Source organism: Lutra lutra, chromosome 14 (genome assembly GCF_902655055.1).
Source record: "Lutra lutra chromosome 14, mLutLut1.2, whole genome shotgun sequence".
Classification (NCBI taxonomy): domain Eukaryota; kingdom Metazoa; phylum Chordata; class Mammalia; order Carnivora; family Mustelidae; genus Lutra; species Lutra lutra.
In genome coordinates this window covers 53821721-53839964 of record NC_062291.1, presented here as the reverse complement: position 1 = coordinate 53839964, position 18244 = coordinate 53821721, and the positions used below count along the sequence as shown (strand labels likewise).

Sequence of the window (18244 nt, the reverse complement as noted above, 5' to 3'; positions counted from 1 at the left end):
CAATTAAATTCAGTCATCACTAAATGATTGGAATTGCCTTACCAGGTCCTGAAGCTGCCTTAAATTTATCAAGGATGAGGCTGGAAGAAGAGAGGGCTCTGTGTAGAAAAAGATATGTCCTACGTTTTTGTTAGTGGGGACATTAGAATCTTTGTTCTTACATTATGAAGAAATTATGTTCTTAATTAAAAATTAGTAGTGGGCCCTCATGAATGAATTTAAAAGCGGTGCTTTATGGTATTCGTGAATCCGCCTGTGTGATAAATGTCAAGGGAAATAATAGATGAAATATTTCAAGAGAAGAACAAGAATTATTTTTTTTTTCACATGATAAAGGTGAAGCAAATGCTTAAACGTCAGCTGAACTGAAAACAGGTCCACGTTTTCAAGGTCTACGGAAGAAATGGGGATTTTACTGCTTCTCACAAACTAGTGAAGGCAACAGTGTCATAAATGGCAAAAAGTTGGGGAGGGGCTGAACTTAGCAATCATAAGGAATCTGTGGATTGTTTCTAACTGAGCAATGCCAGTTCTAGAGTTGATTCAAGGTGGTTTGAAACTGTAATTGACAGATGTACTACCTTTCAAATGAGAGTACTTCTAGATACCAGTCAAGCCACATAAGAAATCATCTTATGTGTTTTTTTGCATTAAGTGTTGACAGTTGAGCCATGGGGAAAATGAAAAATTGTGTTGATACTAAGGAAATGAAAATTCAGCTGTTATGTTTCCTATACTATCAGAGAGACTGGGAAAGGAGAGGTGTGTGTTCCCTAAAGATAGACATTGGTTCTCTACTTCTACCTAGCTCATTTCCCAGAGCACTTGCCCGGCTGAGTAACTGGTTGATTCTCAGGTAGTACTGAAGCTCTCCTTTTGTTATGGGAGGGTTTTTTTGTGTGTGTGGTTTTGTTTTAAGTTATTCTTTGATGATTGAGTTAAGGATTGAAAGGAATATGTTTTAAGGTTACAATTCTGATGAAATACCTTGTTTTTTATAGGCAGGAAGTCAGAGTACCGGTGAAGAGATAGTACCAAATAGAAAGAAGTATGTCCATAAAGATTTCTTTTTCTACTCTTTGAAAAATAACTTCAATTTCTAGGCTCACCTTTATTTAACCAAACTGGTTTAAGAAAATCAGATAAATCAAAAATAGATAAGCTGTGTGCTTCAGTATTTGATATTACTGGTAATTCCATGCTAACCCGATGAGTGTTGATCTGTGTTAAACCATATTTCTGAAAGATGAATGTTTCAATTTTAGGGGTTGATAAAAAATTAAAAGCCAGACCTACAGATAATTTTTACAACATATTCCTCATATCCCTGTTCCCTTTCTTTAGGTGAGCTCTTAAAAAGCTAAGTGCTGAACTGTGACAGTTTATAAACAGTCTATCATGTGTTAAAATGGATCCGATTCAAAACCCCAAGTCTGTCTCTAAAAGTCTGCCTTTTTTCAAAACCATGGGTGGTTTCTGAAGGTTTCATGGTATATGTCGTAGAGTGCTGAGTAGAGTACCTGTAAGTAGATCCCCCAAGTTCTGGTGAAAGGCACCTAATGCAGATAACATAAATTAATAACTGGATTTTGTTTGGGTTATGTATGTGTAAAATGCACAAATCAGTGGGTTTGTCTTTAGTCACCTTATTCTCATTGGGGGTTGATGGAAATGAAGTAAGGACCAAGTAAACGACTTTTTTTCAGGTGCAAATTCGACCATGGAACCTAAGTGACAGTGACTTTGTAATGGATGGTTCTCAGCCTTTGGACCCCAGAAAAACTATCTTTGTTGGGGGAGTTCCACGACCCCTTCGAGCTGGTGAGTGGAAATAGTAACACCACAACAAACAAAACCACCAACAACAAAATCCCCATTGTATTTAGTCTTTAATATTTTCTAGGTTTCTGCTCAGCTATACACAATGTCCAAAAAGAAATTTCACTGAGCTAATCTTTCAGGATTAAACGTTTTCTCCCCAAATGCTTTATTTTCCTATGGTACGAGAGTCAATTTCACTAAACTGTTATTTTGAAAGGATGAATTCTATTTAGTGTTCTCAACCACATATTTTAAAAATAATAACAATACATTTGGCAGTGTGCATTTTCATGCTAGTCAGCATTGTTATGTGTGACAGAGAAAGAAGTCACCCCATCAGAAAGCTGTCCAGCACAGCTGTGTACCCCTCAGTGACAAGCCAAACCACTGCTTAGGAATTGTGTCGCTGGGAAGCAAACTGAATTCTTCCCAAGTGAAACAGATCCCCCCTTTTTTTATGCACTTTGAAAAATGACTAATGTTTGAACATCTTTATTGCGACTTTTTCAAAGCTTCCCTGGTTTGCTTGTTTTCTTTTTTAAGTTGCTTTCCAATGACAAAATAATTGTGGGCTGAGATTGGGCAGAATCCTAACTGACTGGGGCATTTGAAGTGATGCTGAGCCAATGACTTCAATATTTAAATCCAAAGATAAATCTAATCAGTTGCGGAACAGTGTTCTACCAGTAGAATAGAATAAAATTATTTGTAAGAACGAAGTTTTTAAAGTGCTTAAAATAATTGAGTTTATTTTTCAAAAGTAAAATGAAAAAATAAGGTCGCTATTGCCCTGTAGTTGCAAAAGTGCAATGTTTTCTCTGTTATTCATAAGCAGGCCGATTTAGTTCTATCTAAAAAAGAAAAGAAAAAGCAGAGACCATTAAAATGAAGTAGTGAAAAAAATAATTATACAAGAATTATAAAAAAGAATTACAGCTATTTGTCTCTGACTTTGATGACTTCTTAGTTCTGAATGTTCATCAGCTTTTCTAATGGATTTATTCAAATTTCAACTTCAGCACACTCCTGAAAGGTAACTATAGGCCTATCTAAAGTTATATTCACGTTTCCATTTTGAAGGACTTTAAAACATATTAATTGTGATTATGAAGTTTGTAATTTTACAGTTTTCCAGAAAGTCAAATATCTTTAGGTCTTGTTCTCACTCTAATGGAAAACTGTGGCCAGAGGAAGAAAACCAAGCGGCAGAGATGCCTCCCTTTTATCTGCTGTCAGAATAGAGTCTAGGAAGGGCTAACACAAACGTGAACAGCATCATGAGATGAGGGCAAATGTAGCCCTTTGTTTCTAAACTGCTTGTGTTTGGGGGAAAAAAAATGTGGGTGGGGGCATGGAATATTATGTCTTTTTTTAACTGGTGTTACGTTTAGGAGGAGAGAGGGAGAAGAATCCCCTTTGATAGTCTTTTAATCACGTATGTATTCTAAAAGAATGGACATTTATTGCTAGCATTCTAGTTATTCTTTTTTTGCAGCGAACTACAAGTACAAATTAGTTTTTATATTCTGGTCCCTCTCCTTTTTTTTCTAGGTGGGGATCTGAAAAAAAAATTCTGAAAGAAAAGGTCCCATAGTTATAAAAATCACAGAACTGGCTTTAACTTTTTATGTCTGTTTTTAAGTCACAGACACAAAAGTTTAGAAACTAAATTCCTTTTTTTATTATTCACCCTTTTTACTATTCTTCACAAGATGCTCCAAATCCTAGGATTAGGCAAGAGTTAAATTTAGTTGTCTAGTCAGAAATGGGATTTTGTGTTCTCTACCTAGACAGTATACCTTTTATAAGTCTCAAAGTTCTCTCTCTCTCTCTCTCTTTTTTTTTTAAGCTAAGCTAAAGCTTTTTGTTTTAAAATGGTTTTGTTTTACACTTGAGTGGATAGTAATCTACATTCCCTTGGTCTAGTGAGAGTGTTCCCCCATGCCAACACCTCCCATAAGTGTAGCTAGTTTCTAGATGGCTAAGCAATCTATATTAGCATCTCAGCATTTTACTCCCTCTCCAAGCCTTCCAGATTGGAATCCATGTAATCTAAACAAAAAGAATTAACCTCTGCAGCTTTTATCCGTGTGCACAGGACTGGGTTTCTTTGCAACACACTGTGCTTTGTGGATTGGTGTGTGCCTTGGAATAGAAGACTATTTTTAAAGGAATTCATTTTGACTCTGCTAGGCAATCTTGAGTTGAATACAATGCAGTTGACTTGAACAATAAACATTTATTGAGCATCCCCTTGTTACTGGCACGGAGCCAGTATACGTCCATGCCAAACTGAATGAACATCCCACTGTCGGTGTTGAACAGGTCATCATCTATAGAATCAGAGGTTTCAGAAGAGAACCAGAAACGTATTAATAGACTGCTAACTCAGAAGTAATTGGATACTAAATTATATTCTTCAACACAGTGATTCTCAGATTTGGTTTTTAAATACTTGAGGGCATTTTTTATTAATTCTGGATGGTATTGTGGTTGTGGAATTCTGAAAAGTCTTAAAACTATCTCAGGCACTGTATGTAGACATGGTTGAATAGTACTCAACAGGTGAGAATTTTAGGTGTCCAGATTGATTTTCATCTCACCGTAGGCCAAAAATTATCCTTTAACATGTTACAGTGACTTAAAATGTTATCACTCAAGAATTATTCCTTTGAATCTTGTGAGGCTTTTTCTCTTTGATATCTTCCCATTGTTAGATAAGAACTGTTATCACTAATAAATTATTCTAAATATAGTCCTTATCCTAACAATCAGAAACACACAAATCATTCTAAAGAAACAAGGCAAGCTGTTTTAAGCAGTATTGCCCTGGCTAAATTTAAGTTGGTCCTTCCAGTCTTTTTGTCAAGCCTGCCTTTTTAAAATACAGGTTGGAGAGAAAAAAATCATAGGCCTAAAAAAATTAACCTGAAAATGGGAAAATATCAATGGAAAATTTTGATATTTATCCAACGTTAAATTGCCTGATTGTTGGTTGCTCTAGGTTAAATACACATTCCTATTGTCTCTTGTCCATCCCTTCCATCGCTCCTCAGTGACACTGACAAGTCCAGGATGGTTTGCCTTGAGTCTCTCGGTGGTTTTCAGGTCTTGTTCTCCTTCCACTCCTCACCTCTTCCCACCCCCATCCTAGGAAAGGCTATAGGTAGACTCACCATGCCATCATGTGGCTAAGTTTATGTATTCTTCAGAGTCAGTACCAGGAAAGGGGTAGTTTGTCTGGTTCTCTACTTACTACCACCTGAAAGTACAATAGCATGTCACCACCCTTCAAGATTCAGGTAATGTAAACAGAAGGTCTTCTGAATCTCAATACAGGAATAGCCCTAGTGTATTTCCCTGCCAGCATCAGGACCTCTCTAAAATGCATCTCTTTGCTCTGAGAGGAAAGGAGTGCCAGGCTTGAGGATTATAGTTTATAAACATGAGTGTTCTGACCCCAGCTTAGACTCTAACCCCAAGAGGCTTAGATACCTAATCTGAAGACCGCCTCAGTGATCAAGCTTTGGGACCCATCTACTTCCAACTTTAATCATGCCTGGGAAACCCTCAGACTTCCTCTTTCTTTAGGGACAGGTGAGCTGTTCTTCCACTTCATGACTTTCTTCTGACAGTTTATCTAACCAGGTCCTGCGGAACAGATCAATCTTGAGAAATTGCTTGGCTGAGTCTCTGGAGCCTACATTTGCTCATCATCTTTGGGTCTCCTGCCTTTCCCATTGCTCTGATAAGTCTTTCCTGTCTGTTTTTCTCCTACTAATATTCTGTGATGGATACTGAAATTTCCTTCTCTGCCTCCCCCCTCCCCCCACCAACTATTATGAGGATGGCTTTTCTGGGAGGAAAACAAAACAATAAAAAAACTTTTGAGGTATGTGGTACCTGGGTGGCTCAGTGGGTTAAAGCCTCTGCCTTCGGCTTGGGTCATGATCCTGGGGTCCTGGGATTGAGCCCCGCATCGGGCTCTCTGCTCAGTGGGGAGCCTGCTTCCCCCCCCCCCCCGCCCCCACTGCCTGCCTCTCTGCCTACTTGTGATCTCTGCCTGCCAAATAAATAAATAAAAATCTTTTTAAAAAATACTTTTGAGGTAAATACTTAGTGATATATGGCATACACTTAGAGAACATTCTAAATTTTTCTAAGAGCACTTATTTCAGACATTCTGTATAAACATTCTGGCAGTTCATATGTATTAGAAACCACATCTTGATTTATGATTTAGGAAATAGGAATATCATAACCATATCCTTTTTTCTGTTCTGTGAAGTGGTAGCAGGCAGCAATCATACCAGGTTTCGCAGTAGTAGAAGTTTTTTCTTTCACCAAGTCCAAGTTCAGTATAAGTTGTCCCAGATAAACTCCAGATTTGGCACACTGACCTGATGGACTGGATTTCCTTTAGGGTTAAGGATTTTTTTTTTTTAAGGATTTTATTTATTTGGCAGAGAGAGAGAGAGAGAGATCACAAGTAGGCAGAGAGGCAGGCAGAGAGAGGGGGGGAAGCAGGCTCCCTGCTGAGCAGAGAACCTGACGTAGGACTCGATCCCAGGACCTGAGATCATGACCTGAGCTGAAGGCAGAGGCTTTAACCCACTGAGCCAGCCACCCAGGTGCCCAAGGATTTTTTTTTTTTTTTAAGATTTTATTTATTTGACAGAGAGAGAGATCACAAGTAAGCAGAGCAGCTCGCCGAGAGAGAGGGAGAAGCAGGCTCCCTGCTGAACAGAGAGCCCGATGTGGGGCTCGATCCCAGGACCCAGAGATTATGACCTGGGCCGAAGGCAGAGGCTTAACCCACTGAGCCACCCAGGCGCCCCATGGTTAAGGATTTTCTTTCTTTTTTTTTTTTTAAGATTTTATTTATTTATTTGACAGACAGAGATCACAAGTAGGCAGAGAGGCAGGCAGAGAGAGAGGAGGAAGCAGGCTCCCTGCTGAGCAGAGAGCCCGATTCGGGGCTCAACCCCAGAAACCTGGGACCATGACCTGAGCCAAAAGCAGAGGCTTTAACCCACTGAGCCACCCTGGTGCCCCGGTTAAGGATTTTCTAATGCTAGTATATGCTTGTGTTCTTTCTCCCCCGGAAAAGCTAATGCTCACCCACAACTGATGTCAAACTTTGCCATGTCCTTGGCAGGTTGAGTAACATTAGCATAAAGCCAAAGTAAGACTGGGACAAGTTGGTGCTTTTGGAGCAGAAACCAGGCCAAATTAATATTAAGCAAAGATTTATGAGTAGCAAGAAAAGAACCCCCCAGGCAAAACTAAACATTTGAGCACCAGTCTCTGCTGAGCCGTGTGTTCAGAGCTCTCATGTATGTTTAATCTTCCTGATAACCTTGTGAGGTAGACTTTTCACTTTAGTGATAAGGAAGCAGAGTTCCAAGGGGCTGATTGGCCAAGGCCACAATAAGTAACAATGCCCAGATTTAAACTCCGATTTCCAGACTTCAAGTGCGGATGTTCTTTGCACAGAGCATAGCTTCTTCATCAAGCTGAGATCTGAAATGTTGTCTCAGTAACATTATTAACAGTCAACTTAGTACCAGTCTGATTTAATCAAGTTCAACACTCTATCTCTCTGACGTAGTTGGTTGTTCATACAACTTATTTGAAAGGATTCTTAACTTCCCAACATTTGATGCAGAGTGGAAGCTTAGGAGCACATTTCCTCCACTTAAGATGTCTGAACTTCCCTGTGAACCAGTGCAGCAATTGTGGAAAACCTAGACAGTCCAGCTTGTAGCTGAATTGTGCTTTCTTTCTGAAGTCCAGACCTCTTCATCCACCTGAGGTGCCTTATACCTCTTTCCCGTCTGCTTTGTTCTTATCTCCAAAGGGAAGAAAATGTGGTTTCTAGATTCATAGTTTAGAATCTGGAAACATGAATGTGTTGATATTTCCTTGGAGACTTCTCATTCCTGCTGTACCCCATTTGGTTCTCATACTGTCTCAGACTTAGACACTGCCTGTGGCTGGCTTTGAAATATAATTAAATGATAGGAACAGGATCCCAGTGTAGGGTAGGATATAAACGTCATCCTGATTTTCTCTCTAGTGAGCTAAGGTCCCTTTCAGTTCTCTGTGAAGATTCAGAAGCAAATCCAAGGAACCATAATTGGGGTTTAGATTCAATTTCAGAGGTATAGTCCCCACAACCCAGAGGAATTTATAGATTTCTAGATGCTACACAGAACTGCAGTGTTCTTGTTTCCCTCTCCAGCTGTGGCACAGTAAAGCTCATCACAAGGGCCAGTATGTAGGTTAGAGTCATAGTAGTGTTGCTGTTACCTTTCATGAGAAGACTGGAGTTGTCTCAAGAACACAGAGCGTCTCATCCAGAGTATAAAATGCCACTGGATATGGCTACCAGACCTGCTCATTCCCACCCCTGTGGTGACCAGAAAACTGTCCGGATAAGAAGGAAAAAATAAAAAGTGGCCTGAAAACTCCTGGCCTCCACATGGACTCTGGCTATGCCTGCTGTCACTTCCATCTGTCTGAATCCCAGCCTCCACCCATATGCCCTGCTCCCGGGACAGCTATGCTGTCCCTCCTTCTACAGAGGATGGTTTAGAATGAGGATTCACTATCAGAGGCTTGGTAGGCAGTTTGACTATATTTTCTGAATAAGACATGTCCTTGATCAAAAGCTCACATTTCATGAGGAGGGTTGAGATCACAAGGCTTAGATAAATCCATGAAGGTTTTAGTTGATTTTTGCCAGATCCTTACTGCCTTTCTTCTGTTTTTCTTGCCTCCTCCCAGATGGTCAAAGTGGGTAGCCCTACTCATGGCTTAGCTTCACCCACATCAGCCGAAGGGAATCCTTATGAGTATCTACTGTATTAAGTGGTGATATTCACATTAAAGAATCCTTTAAAACCTAGTCTCTAAAACTAATTTTACATTTTGACATCTAAAGGTGAATTTTTATGTTCCAAATACAAAAGTGTCCCAGATTAGAAATTTTTAGGAAGGCTTGTTCTGTGTTTCTGTAAGTCACCTATGTTGTGGATGAATTAAATTAGTCTCTCTCTCTCTCTCTCTCTCTCTCTCTCTTTTTAAGGCTGTTTTTACCAAACATGGCTACTTTTCTCAATAATTAGAAACTCTGTTTAGTACTTAAATAACACCACTCTGGTGTTAGAGCCCAGCTTGAGGTTAGCCTGCAGAAAGTCTGCTTTTAGTGAAGATTTGCTGATTGAGTAAAGGAACAAATATAAACAGCAGTTGTTTGACTGTTATTTACTTTTCTTCAAGGGTGATCATAGTGTTAGACCCTCTGTAGTTAAAACATGGATTAGGGTAGAAAGGGAGATGGGAAATCTTCATACTCTTTCCCAAAAACAACTCTCCAGTCTCCTCAGTTTCTTCTAGCTTCCCAACAAATTGCTCTTCACACGAGTGAGATTTTATTAGCTCAAATGTCTGCAGACTTTTTGGTGGCCAAGAAAATGACGGTATATAAGGTTATAAGTGGAAATGATTTATTTATAATTAGCTTAAGTGAGTGAGGGTTTGCTTCCTATCGAAAGTACTTAACTACCAGCAACATCAATCATGACCTCATCCTTGGCATGTGAAGATGATTTTCTAGCAGCTAGATTCATGAAGTAATAGAATGTATGTGCTCTGGAGGGCACCTTCTCTGACAGCCCAGGATCCCCAAAATTCCTCTGGAGACCCCCATGCTGTAGAAGAACCTGTGGTTATAGTAACTCTCCTTAGCTGGAGCTTCAAGCTTACAGGTGGTAAACGTTCTTTCTAAATCAGATGCATTCCTGAGTCCTTTCTAAGGGTGGAAGACAAGTGCCAGTTAGCCCCTTGCCAGCATTTTTCTCCTGGCTCTTCACCAGGCTGATGGAGTGTTTACTCTCTTATGCCATTCCATGAGAAGCTTGGTCTTTGGAAAATTGGGGTTTAATTTCCAGTTCCTGAGATTGCTTATTTTAATAAGTCCATTGACCAATAATGGAAATTCATTAATGACTGAATTTAATTTTTTCTACTTTCAATGTCTTGATCTCTATTACTGGAATACTATTAGCCATGTGAGGAAGTCCTCAAGCCATCAGAGGTTGTTGGGCTAAAGTATGAGGACCCACTGAACTCTGATACCAGGGTATGTGCATGATTCTTATTGCATAATTTGAATGAATGTGATTCCTGGATCCTGCCCTAAGTATGCAATCAGAGTCCACTTGGGCTGTAATGAGCAATGCTCTTTGGTTGATATGATTTGGAAATTCTGATCATAATGGGATAATTAGGATGGCTTTTTGCTGTTCTGTCTTCAGTAATACCTATTTTAGGGCCTAGTTATTGCTAACTTATTATTTTCTGAAAATTCCAGAACCTGTTTGTTGCAGATCAATCTTCTTAAAAACAGACACTTAGAAAATAATCACCAATATTAGGCAGTCTGGTATGGAGAGAAATTTTGAAGAAGTTAAGTGGAAAGACATCCTTTCTGTTAGCAACAAAGCTTTTCTTACCAGCTCAGCAGCTTCATCCTACAGAAACCAGTAATGCTTGGCTTTCCTTCTGGTCATAGAAATCTGGTGGGGGGGGGGGGTGCCTGGGTGACACAGTGGGTTAAAGGCTCTGCCTTCGGCTCAGGTCATGATCTCAGGATCCTGGGATCAAGCCCCACATCGGGCTCTCTGCTCAGCAGGGAGCCTGCTTCCTCTTCTCTCTCTCTCTCTCTCTCTGCCTGCCTCTCTGTCTACTTGTGATCTCTGTCAAGTAAATGAATAAAATCTTAAAAAAAAGAAAAGAAAAGAAAAATCTGGTGGGGTTCTTTTACCATTCAGCCCTTCAACTCTGCATCTGCTACAAAGTTCCTCCCCTACCTCACCAGCTTGGGCTGCTTTCCTTCTCCCCAAATACTGATTCCCATGGAGGTCTGTTGTGTGATGTGATGGTCTTTGCACACTGGCTACAACCCAGGTCATCATCCACCTACCCTGTCTTCTCCTTTCTAAATACCACAGGTAGGTGTTTGAGGGATGTGGGTTCTTAGATCATTCCCCAGGGCTAAGGCTAAGTCTTCTGGACTTAAGTCATATGAGTAGCCTGAAAGAAATGGTCATACGTGGAGGAAGTGACATCCAGTATCAAGTAAACAATTACCTTCAGGCAGTTTGGATCCAGGTAAGTAATTGCTACCTGTCTCTCCTTGACACCATTGGTGAGGATAATTCTAGGATATCAGACCTTTGGAATGGTCCAATTTCCAAATGCCTTCCATATAGGTGTTTTGTAAATATACCAATATAAAGGTTTATTTAGAAAAAATGTGGCAAGGAGTTTAGACCAGACCTCTGGATTTTTAGCAGAGTACAGGATGGGTGTCTTTTTTCTGCCTTCATACTTCCTGGTACATTGTTTTAAGTGCTCAATAAATGTTCATTGCTACTATTATCATTACTATTATCATCATTATTATTATTATAGTTATAATATTATAATAATTATATATATAATATATATAATAATATAATAATAATATTATTATATTATATATAGGCTAGTGTGGAGATTTTTCAGTTGGAATAGAATATACTAAAAAATAAGTATTTTTTTTCATTGTAGAGATTTATCTTAAGGTTATAAATATATTGCCTCTAGTTAAAGTGAGCAATTAATTCTTTCTATAGCTTAATCTTAATATAACAGTATGACTTTAATAATTGCTTTCAGTCTTAGAGGTCAGTAAATAGGGTTGTTTATAATTGTTACTGCATTGTTTGAAATGCTTTGCCTACCCAGGGCCCACTCCAGTGAACTAAACAGAAATTAGAACAGGAGGATTGCCGATAGATCATTCCTTTTATACTGTTGCTGAAGTTCTGATTATGTAAATTTGTGTGTGTATTATGTAAATTCTTAATTTTTTTTTCATTTTATTTTTAAATAAGAGGCGCTCCCTTCCTTGAGTTATAAGATGGATGCAGACACCCCTCATGATACCTAACATGGGTTTTCCTTTTCTTAATTATACTGCATGATCTTTAAATAGTTCTTCCTTCTCCTGGGCAAAAGTACCTTCTAAACATTTATACCAAATTGTGTTTATTTTCTTGCAGTTGAACTGGCAATGATCATGGACCGTCTGTATGGTGGTGTCTGCTATGCTGGCATCGACACAGACCCGGAGCTGAAGTACCCCAAAGGTGCTGGCCGCGTGGCGTTCTCCAATCAGCAGAGCTACATCGCAGCCATCAGCGCGCGCTTTGTGCAGCTCCAACACAATGACATTGACAAACGGGTAAGCGAACGCTCGGGGCATAACTGCTGTGGGAAAAGAAACGAAGTTTATTTTCTGGGCCCCTGGGGAGAAAAGCACCTCGTGATCATAAGTGAGCAGCTTACCTTACATGGTATCAGTCCATGAGTCCCTTTAGGCTGCCTGAAAAAGAGAGTACCCACGATTTGCCAGGCGTTAACGAACCTTCTGCCTCACCCATCCCCAGGGTGATGTTACACTTATGAAAATAACCGTGCAGAATTTAGCGTACCCAACTGGTGCTGTTTAAAGGGTGATGCCAACAGTGCATTAACAAAGGTTGCCAGCTGGTGACCTGTTTGACCCATGTGGTGCTCTTAAAACAAGTTCGCTTTGGACTCACACGAAATGTTAATATTCAGGGAGTATACATAAAACTTTGAAATTCTGATTTCTCTTAAAATTGCAAGATCACACATTGGAGCCAGATAACTGCTGTCTCTTTCAGTCCCCTCCAATTCCCTATAGTCCTCCAGGTCCCTGTAATCCTGTTCATAACACATACGCATATGCCTTACCTGCCCTCCTCCTCCATGGTCTTACCTGCCGGGCCACTAGAGGTATCCTGATTTGCTCCCTCTGATCTAAAGAGGGGACACATGGCAGAATGTAGGGAGCTGGTGTGCTCAGTTGGTTTTGTGAACAGACATAGGTCTAAATACCTGAAACCCCACCTCTGCCACTCTTTGGAAGTTTGGGGAAATAGAAGGTGGTAGGAGGAAATAATCTGAGACCTATGTTACTGGATTAATAGAACAAGTAGGAGAACAGATCAGGTATTGAACACCTCCCTTTGCAATTGTACAGTGGCTGTTAACACTTCCAGCAAAGGATGTTCTTGGGGTATATGTTGGACTGGAATAAATAAAGTAGGAAATATGTTATTGTGTTTGTTTTTTTTTTAAGATTTATTTAAGAGAGAGAGTGAGGGAGAGTCTTAAGCAGGCTCTGCGCTGAGCGCAAAGCCTGACACAGGGTCGGTCTTGGGACCCTGAGATCACAATCTGAGCCAAAACCAAGAGTGGGATGCTTAACCGGCCAGCCACCCCAAATATGTTCTTTTATGATGTTTAATCTCTACTCTCTATGGTCGACTTTAACTAATTTTGGGTAGCTGACTCAAGCTTCTTAGAAGGTGAAAGTTTCAGTTGGTAGATTTTTAGATATTCAGCAAGTTATATTTTTATTAAGACATATATCTGATCAAATTTCAAAAGCCAGTGCCTAAAATAAACAGTTGCTACATTACTGGGCTCTTTAAAAATAAGTAGTGGTGGTTTGTTTGTTTTTAAATCAAAATGAACAACAATTCTTTTTCAGAATTTTGAAACACTCTTTGAATTAATGGAGAGGTGTGATAAAGATTCAGCTCCGTTCCTAGTTTTCAAGCACCCACAGCGTCCTGACCTTCCCCTTTTGTAGCAGTAAACCACCGCCCCCCACAGATTGTAAACTCCGCAGAGACAGGCACGGTGTCTGTCTCATTCTCTGCTTCATTCCCAGTGCTTGCTTACCCAGTGCTTGATGTATAGCTGGAGTAGTAGGTGCTCGATTAACCCTTGTTGAACTGGCAAATGGTTATACTTCGAGGATTTTCTTTAGTGCTGCTGGTGCTGGTGGACTTTCTTGTGCTTGCACTTTTGTGAGTCTAAGACACCAGATTTTTAGACACCAAACATTTAGATGGCTATGGCACTCACCACTGGTCATGGTGAGTCATAACCTTAACCTGTAGAGCCTTGGATTCTCTTCTGTGTGCCTTCTTTGTTCCTCTCTGCAGCCAGAACTAGTGACTGGATGGGGTCGTATTAGGGACTATAGAGAAAGCTCCATTTCCCCATGCTTCGGTCTTCCCTTTGCCCACAGGCTAACAACCTCCTGGCTTATTCCTTAATGGAGGGAAGTACACTTGCCCCAGGGAATATGGAAATCTTTGAGCACCTTTTAAAATCACAGTAAATTCAGATGCTATTTGTTTTGTTGCCCACCCCTGCTCCTTCCCCTGCTATACTCAGGCCCTTAATATTTCTTCCCACAAGACTTGGACCTAGGTAAAATAGAGAGACGTAGTGAGCACGATCATAGGCCATGCTTACGAAAATGTATTTGGAACATCAGACTTCTGAGGACTCAAGAAAGCCATTGACTATTTCTGCCTACTGCATTTGGGTTAACTGTACCTTCCCTCTTGTAGAATAGCCCTTGATAAACATTTAGAGTAGCAGCCAGTTGTAGTAGAAAAAGTATGGAGTTTCGAGCTAGAATAGATTTCAGTACTTTTAAATCTCTACTGCACCAGTCACTGGTGACCCCAAGTAAGTTAATTAATGCCAGGAGCCTCAGATCCTCATCAGTAACTCCCTCTGGGGGATGGTCTGAAGAATAAATGAGATTTGAGCATTGAACAGCCAGAGCTGTATGACCTTTGGATAGATGTTTAGTACCTAGCACTTGATGGTTAACAGTATTCATTTTGCTACAAACGCAATTAATACTGATGTTATTAATATTATGTAGCTTGAATTTTATCAACTGCTCACTGAAGATGTAGTGAACAGACAACCTGGTTAGTGAAAAGAGCACGGGGTCACATAGCTGGGTCTACATCTGGTCCTGTCCACTGTGGGGTGTGTGACTTTGGGTGGGTCACTTAAATGCTGAGCTTCAGTGTATAATGAAGGCAGTAGTAATAGTCCAGTGGGAAACCCGGAAGAGGAAGCAATATATACAACATAACACACTGTATGTATGTATAGTGGGACTGTTGCCACAGTCACAAGAAGGCCACCTCCATCCGCATGGTGTCTAGAAGGGACCTGTCCATTCTGCAGTGCCCAGAGTTGAGAATCATCTAAGGGAGAGAATTAGAAATCATTCAAAGTGGCACAGCCCCTCCTGTCCTCTGTCTCCCATGCTCTTTGTTTGCCCTGCCTAATATGGAGACCATTTTCTTCAGTATGAGAGATACAAGCCAGCTTCCATCCTGACGTAGGCTCCCCTTTCACTGTTCCTCTGTGAACATTACCCTCCCTTTCCCCAAATTGTTACTCTGTCCTCTTGTTTTTTTCTTAATTTGAATGTAGCCAACAATGCTTGATTTTTTTGACTCTGGCATTTTGAGCCTCTGTTAACTGCACCCTTCTTAGATCCTTTTTAAAGTTCATCCCCAGTTTTGTTTTTATTTCTGTCTCCTAAAATGTAAGTTTGAGGTTTCCAGAGAACCCCTATTATATAGAAGCACATCAGTATTTCCATAGGTAATGCTCTATCTCTTGGGTGCTCTGTTCTTGATTGTCTACAGAGAATTTCTCATTAGGCACAACCTTCTTTCCTGAATAACCCCTCTACGTTTTTAGCAATAGTCTCATAGCTAAGGTTTTGGAACTTGCTGTCCTAAAACTCAGGAGCAGATACCTTTCTGTGCCCATAATCCCTTTCCCTTACTATTGCAAATTCCAAGATGCTACGGTTCTATTCTCTTTCTTATGTTAGCCTACAGTTGCCTTTAAACCAAGACCTTTACTATTTTAAACAGCATCAACCTTTCTTACCTTTCCGGTCAGAGGAACTTCCTTTGTTGTCTGCATCATTATGAATACAGATATAGTGTAATCGGTGAACCAAAACTAGACAGACACTACAGATAGCATTTTATGGGCCACTTGCTTGCTCTTAGCCCTTTAGCGCTTTCATTTTTGCTCCATATGGAGAGTGGGAGAGGGTCCCTGGCACAGCAGCAACGCCAGGAACCCTGGAAGTTCTCGGACTGTTTGCGGGCTGTGCTCTCAGGTTGCAGCTTTCCTAGGTGAACTGTGGGAGGTGCATGAAGAAGAATTTGGTGCATCTCCTTCACCTCTTTTGTATCCAACTAGCTTTTCTCAAAAAAGACCTCTCTTTTGAGAATTCAGATGTTTCTGTATTTATTATGTTGTTGTTCTTGCTGCTCTTCGGCTAAGTTTTTAGATGGAGTGGTCTACAGAGAAAATACAACCTTTGTAGGTTTGATTTTGTCTCACCGTCTCAGAGACTTTTTGGCTTTATGAATGTAAAGCTTCTGACCCACGCTCTACGTGTAATTAGAGTCCCCCAAGACTATGTGACTTGTTGGAGTCATCAGATAAATCCACATATCAAACTTCTTGCCGCGGTCTGGCTAGCAACAGCAGGACTCCCAGGGGTGGAACAGGCTTCTGATGGTACTTCCTTACAGAACTGCCAGGATCTTGACTCCGCCGCATGTGCCCCGAAGTCTGAATGGGACTGCTTGGCTCACGGGGGGTGCTCAGTAAGTGTGCAGAATAGATCAGGATGATGTATGGGAGAACAAGGACCAGAAGCTACCACAGAAGGCTCTCGGGGATACTGGAGTGAGTCACTCTCATCTCTCACCTGCATATCTAGAGGAGGCTCCCCACTGGTCTCCCCAATTCAGCTTAGCCAATCTCTAGTACATTCTTTACATAAAACTGGAGTGACCTTTTAAAATCATAATGTCCTCCTTTAAACCTTTCAGTTATCTTCCACTGCCATTAGGATAAAGGTCAGAATCCTTAATTAATACCGCCTCCATGCCCCTTCAGTACACTACACACATCTTTTGCCTTAACTCTCTCTTCTTCATCTTGAGCCAATCATAACTGGCCTTTTTCTCTCTTTTTCAGGGTCATTATACATACTGTTTCTTCTGGCTGCCTAATACCTACTTTTCCTTTGGGTCTCAGCTTAATTATAGTATTTTTAGGAATCCTTTCTTCATAGAGCTTACATCTCCATCATAAATCATTGTCATAATACCATCTACCATTCCTTTATGGCTTTAAATATCTCTGTAATGAAATATTGCTTCATTTAATGTCCATCTACTCTGTTAGACTATACAATCTATGAGAGCAATGACTGTCTTTCATGTTAGCTGCTGTATACTTAATACTTGACATGTAGTGGACACAGTAATTATTTGTTTTCAGATGAATAAATGAGTGAGTTATTGAATGAGTGTTCACTGAGAGGTAGCCCAGATGGAACCCCTTAGATAGCAACCTTTGGCCGATCTAGCTGCCCACCAAAGGGCACTTTGCACAACTTTGCACAGCTTTCCTTTTCTACTTCATTAAGAACACTCACTTGTGTGGGGCCCCTGGGTGGCTCCCTGATGTGGGCTCAGGTCACGACCTCAGGGTCATGGGAATGGGCTCCACATGGGGCTCCACGCTCAGTGGGGGCATCTGCTTGAGATCCTCTTCTTCTGCCTCTCTCCCTGCTCGCTCACTCACTCGCACACATGTGTACACTCACTCTCTCAAGTAAGTAAATCTTTAAAAAAAAAAAAACTGATGTAATAAAGAAATTTAAAGTATTTTTGACATTGAAGCTGGATTTATTAACCTTAGACGGGAAGTGGTCCAACCTCCTTTATTTTGCAGCAAATGAGAATCTAGCAGAGCTTTGGAGACTATGAAGAAACCTGTCCATTAAGGGCAGAGTTGCCTCTGCTCACAGGACTCCTTCCCACAACCTTGGGCTCACCCAGGGACTAATGTCTCTTTAGCCCACTTCTTCCATGAAGTCCTTTTTCCACAGACCTTAGATTCAGGACGTCTTGAGTTAGATTATAGGTCCTTTTGTGGGTTTTATACACGTTTCAGTAGTTCACATAACTTTCCAGGTGAACATATTCTGCACAGAGCAGAGCATATCTGGGATTTGTTATCAGGACTTTCTGATATGTCTATAGGTCATTTTTAACATTAGCAAAATGTACTGGAAAATTTTCTGTGCCCTTTTGCAGTTGTTTTGCTTTTGATTTTCACTTTACGTTGTCCTCATATGAAACCTTTTACAAGTAAGTGTGAACCAGTGCAACGCCACTGGATTATAGCATTTGATTGAAAAGTTTGGCATTTTAAGTTGCTATAATGACCCTTGTTATGGAACATTATTTTATAAATGACACAAGGGGTGGGGAAAATAAAAAAATAAAAATGTTTTAAATGATGCAAATACAATTTATGCCTGTTTTTACTTCCAAGGAAACATTATTAGCATCTTGAAATAAATACTTTAAAGATTACATTATGCTTATGTTATGGTTAATATTCACCAGTTATTAGC

At 40.3% G+C, this 18244-nt stretch overlaps 1 protein-coding gene across 11 annotated transcripts in view; it reads left to right on the top strand.

Moving 5' to 3' along the window:
- Positions 1-18244, top strand: part of CPEB3 (cytoplasmic polyadenylation element binding protein 3) — a 190696-nt gene that overhangs the window by 154249 nt on the left and 18203 nt on the right. For all 11 annotated transcript variants that reach the window (XM_047701458.1, XM_047701466.1, XM_047701465.1 and 8 more), the window contains 2 exons: positions 1707-1821; positions 11934-12115. In XM_047701458.1, the coding sequence (XP_047557414.1) occupies positions 1707-1821; positions 11934-12115 (297 nt within the window). The remainder of the gene's footprint in view (positions 1-1706; positions 1822-11933; positions 12116-18244) is intronic.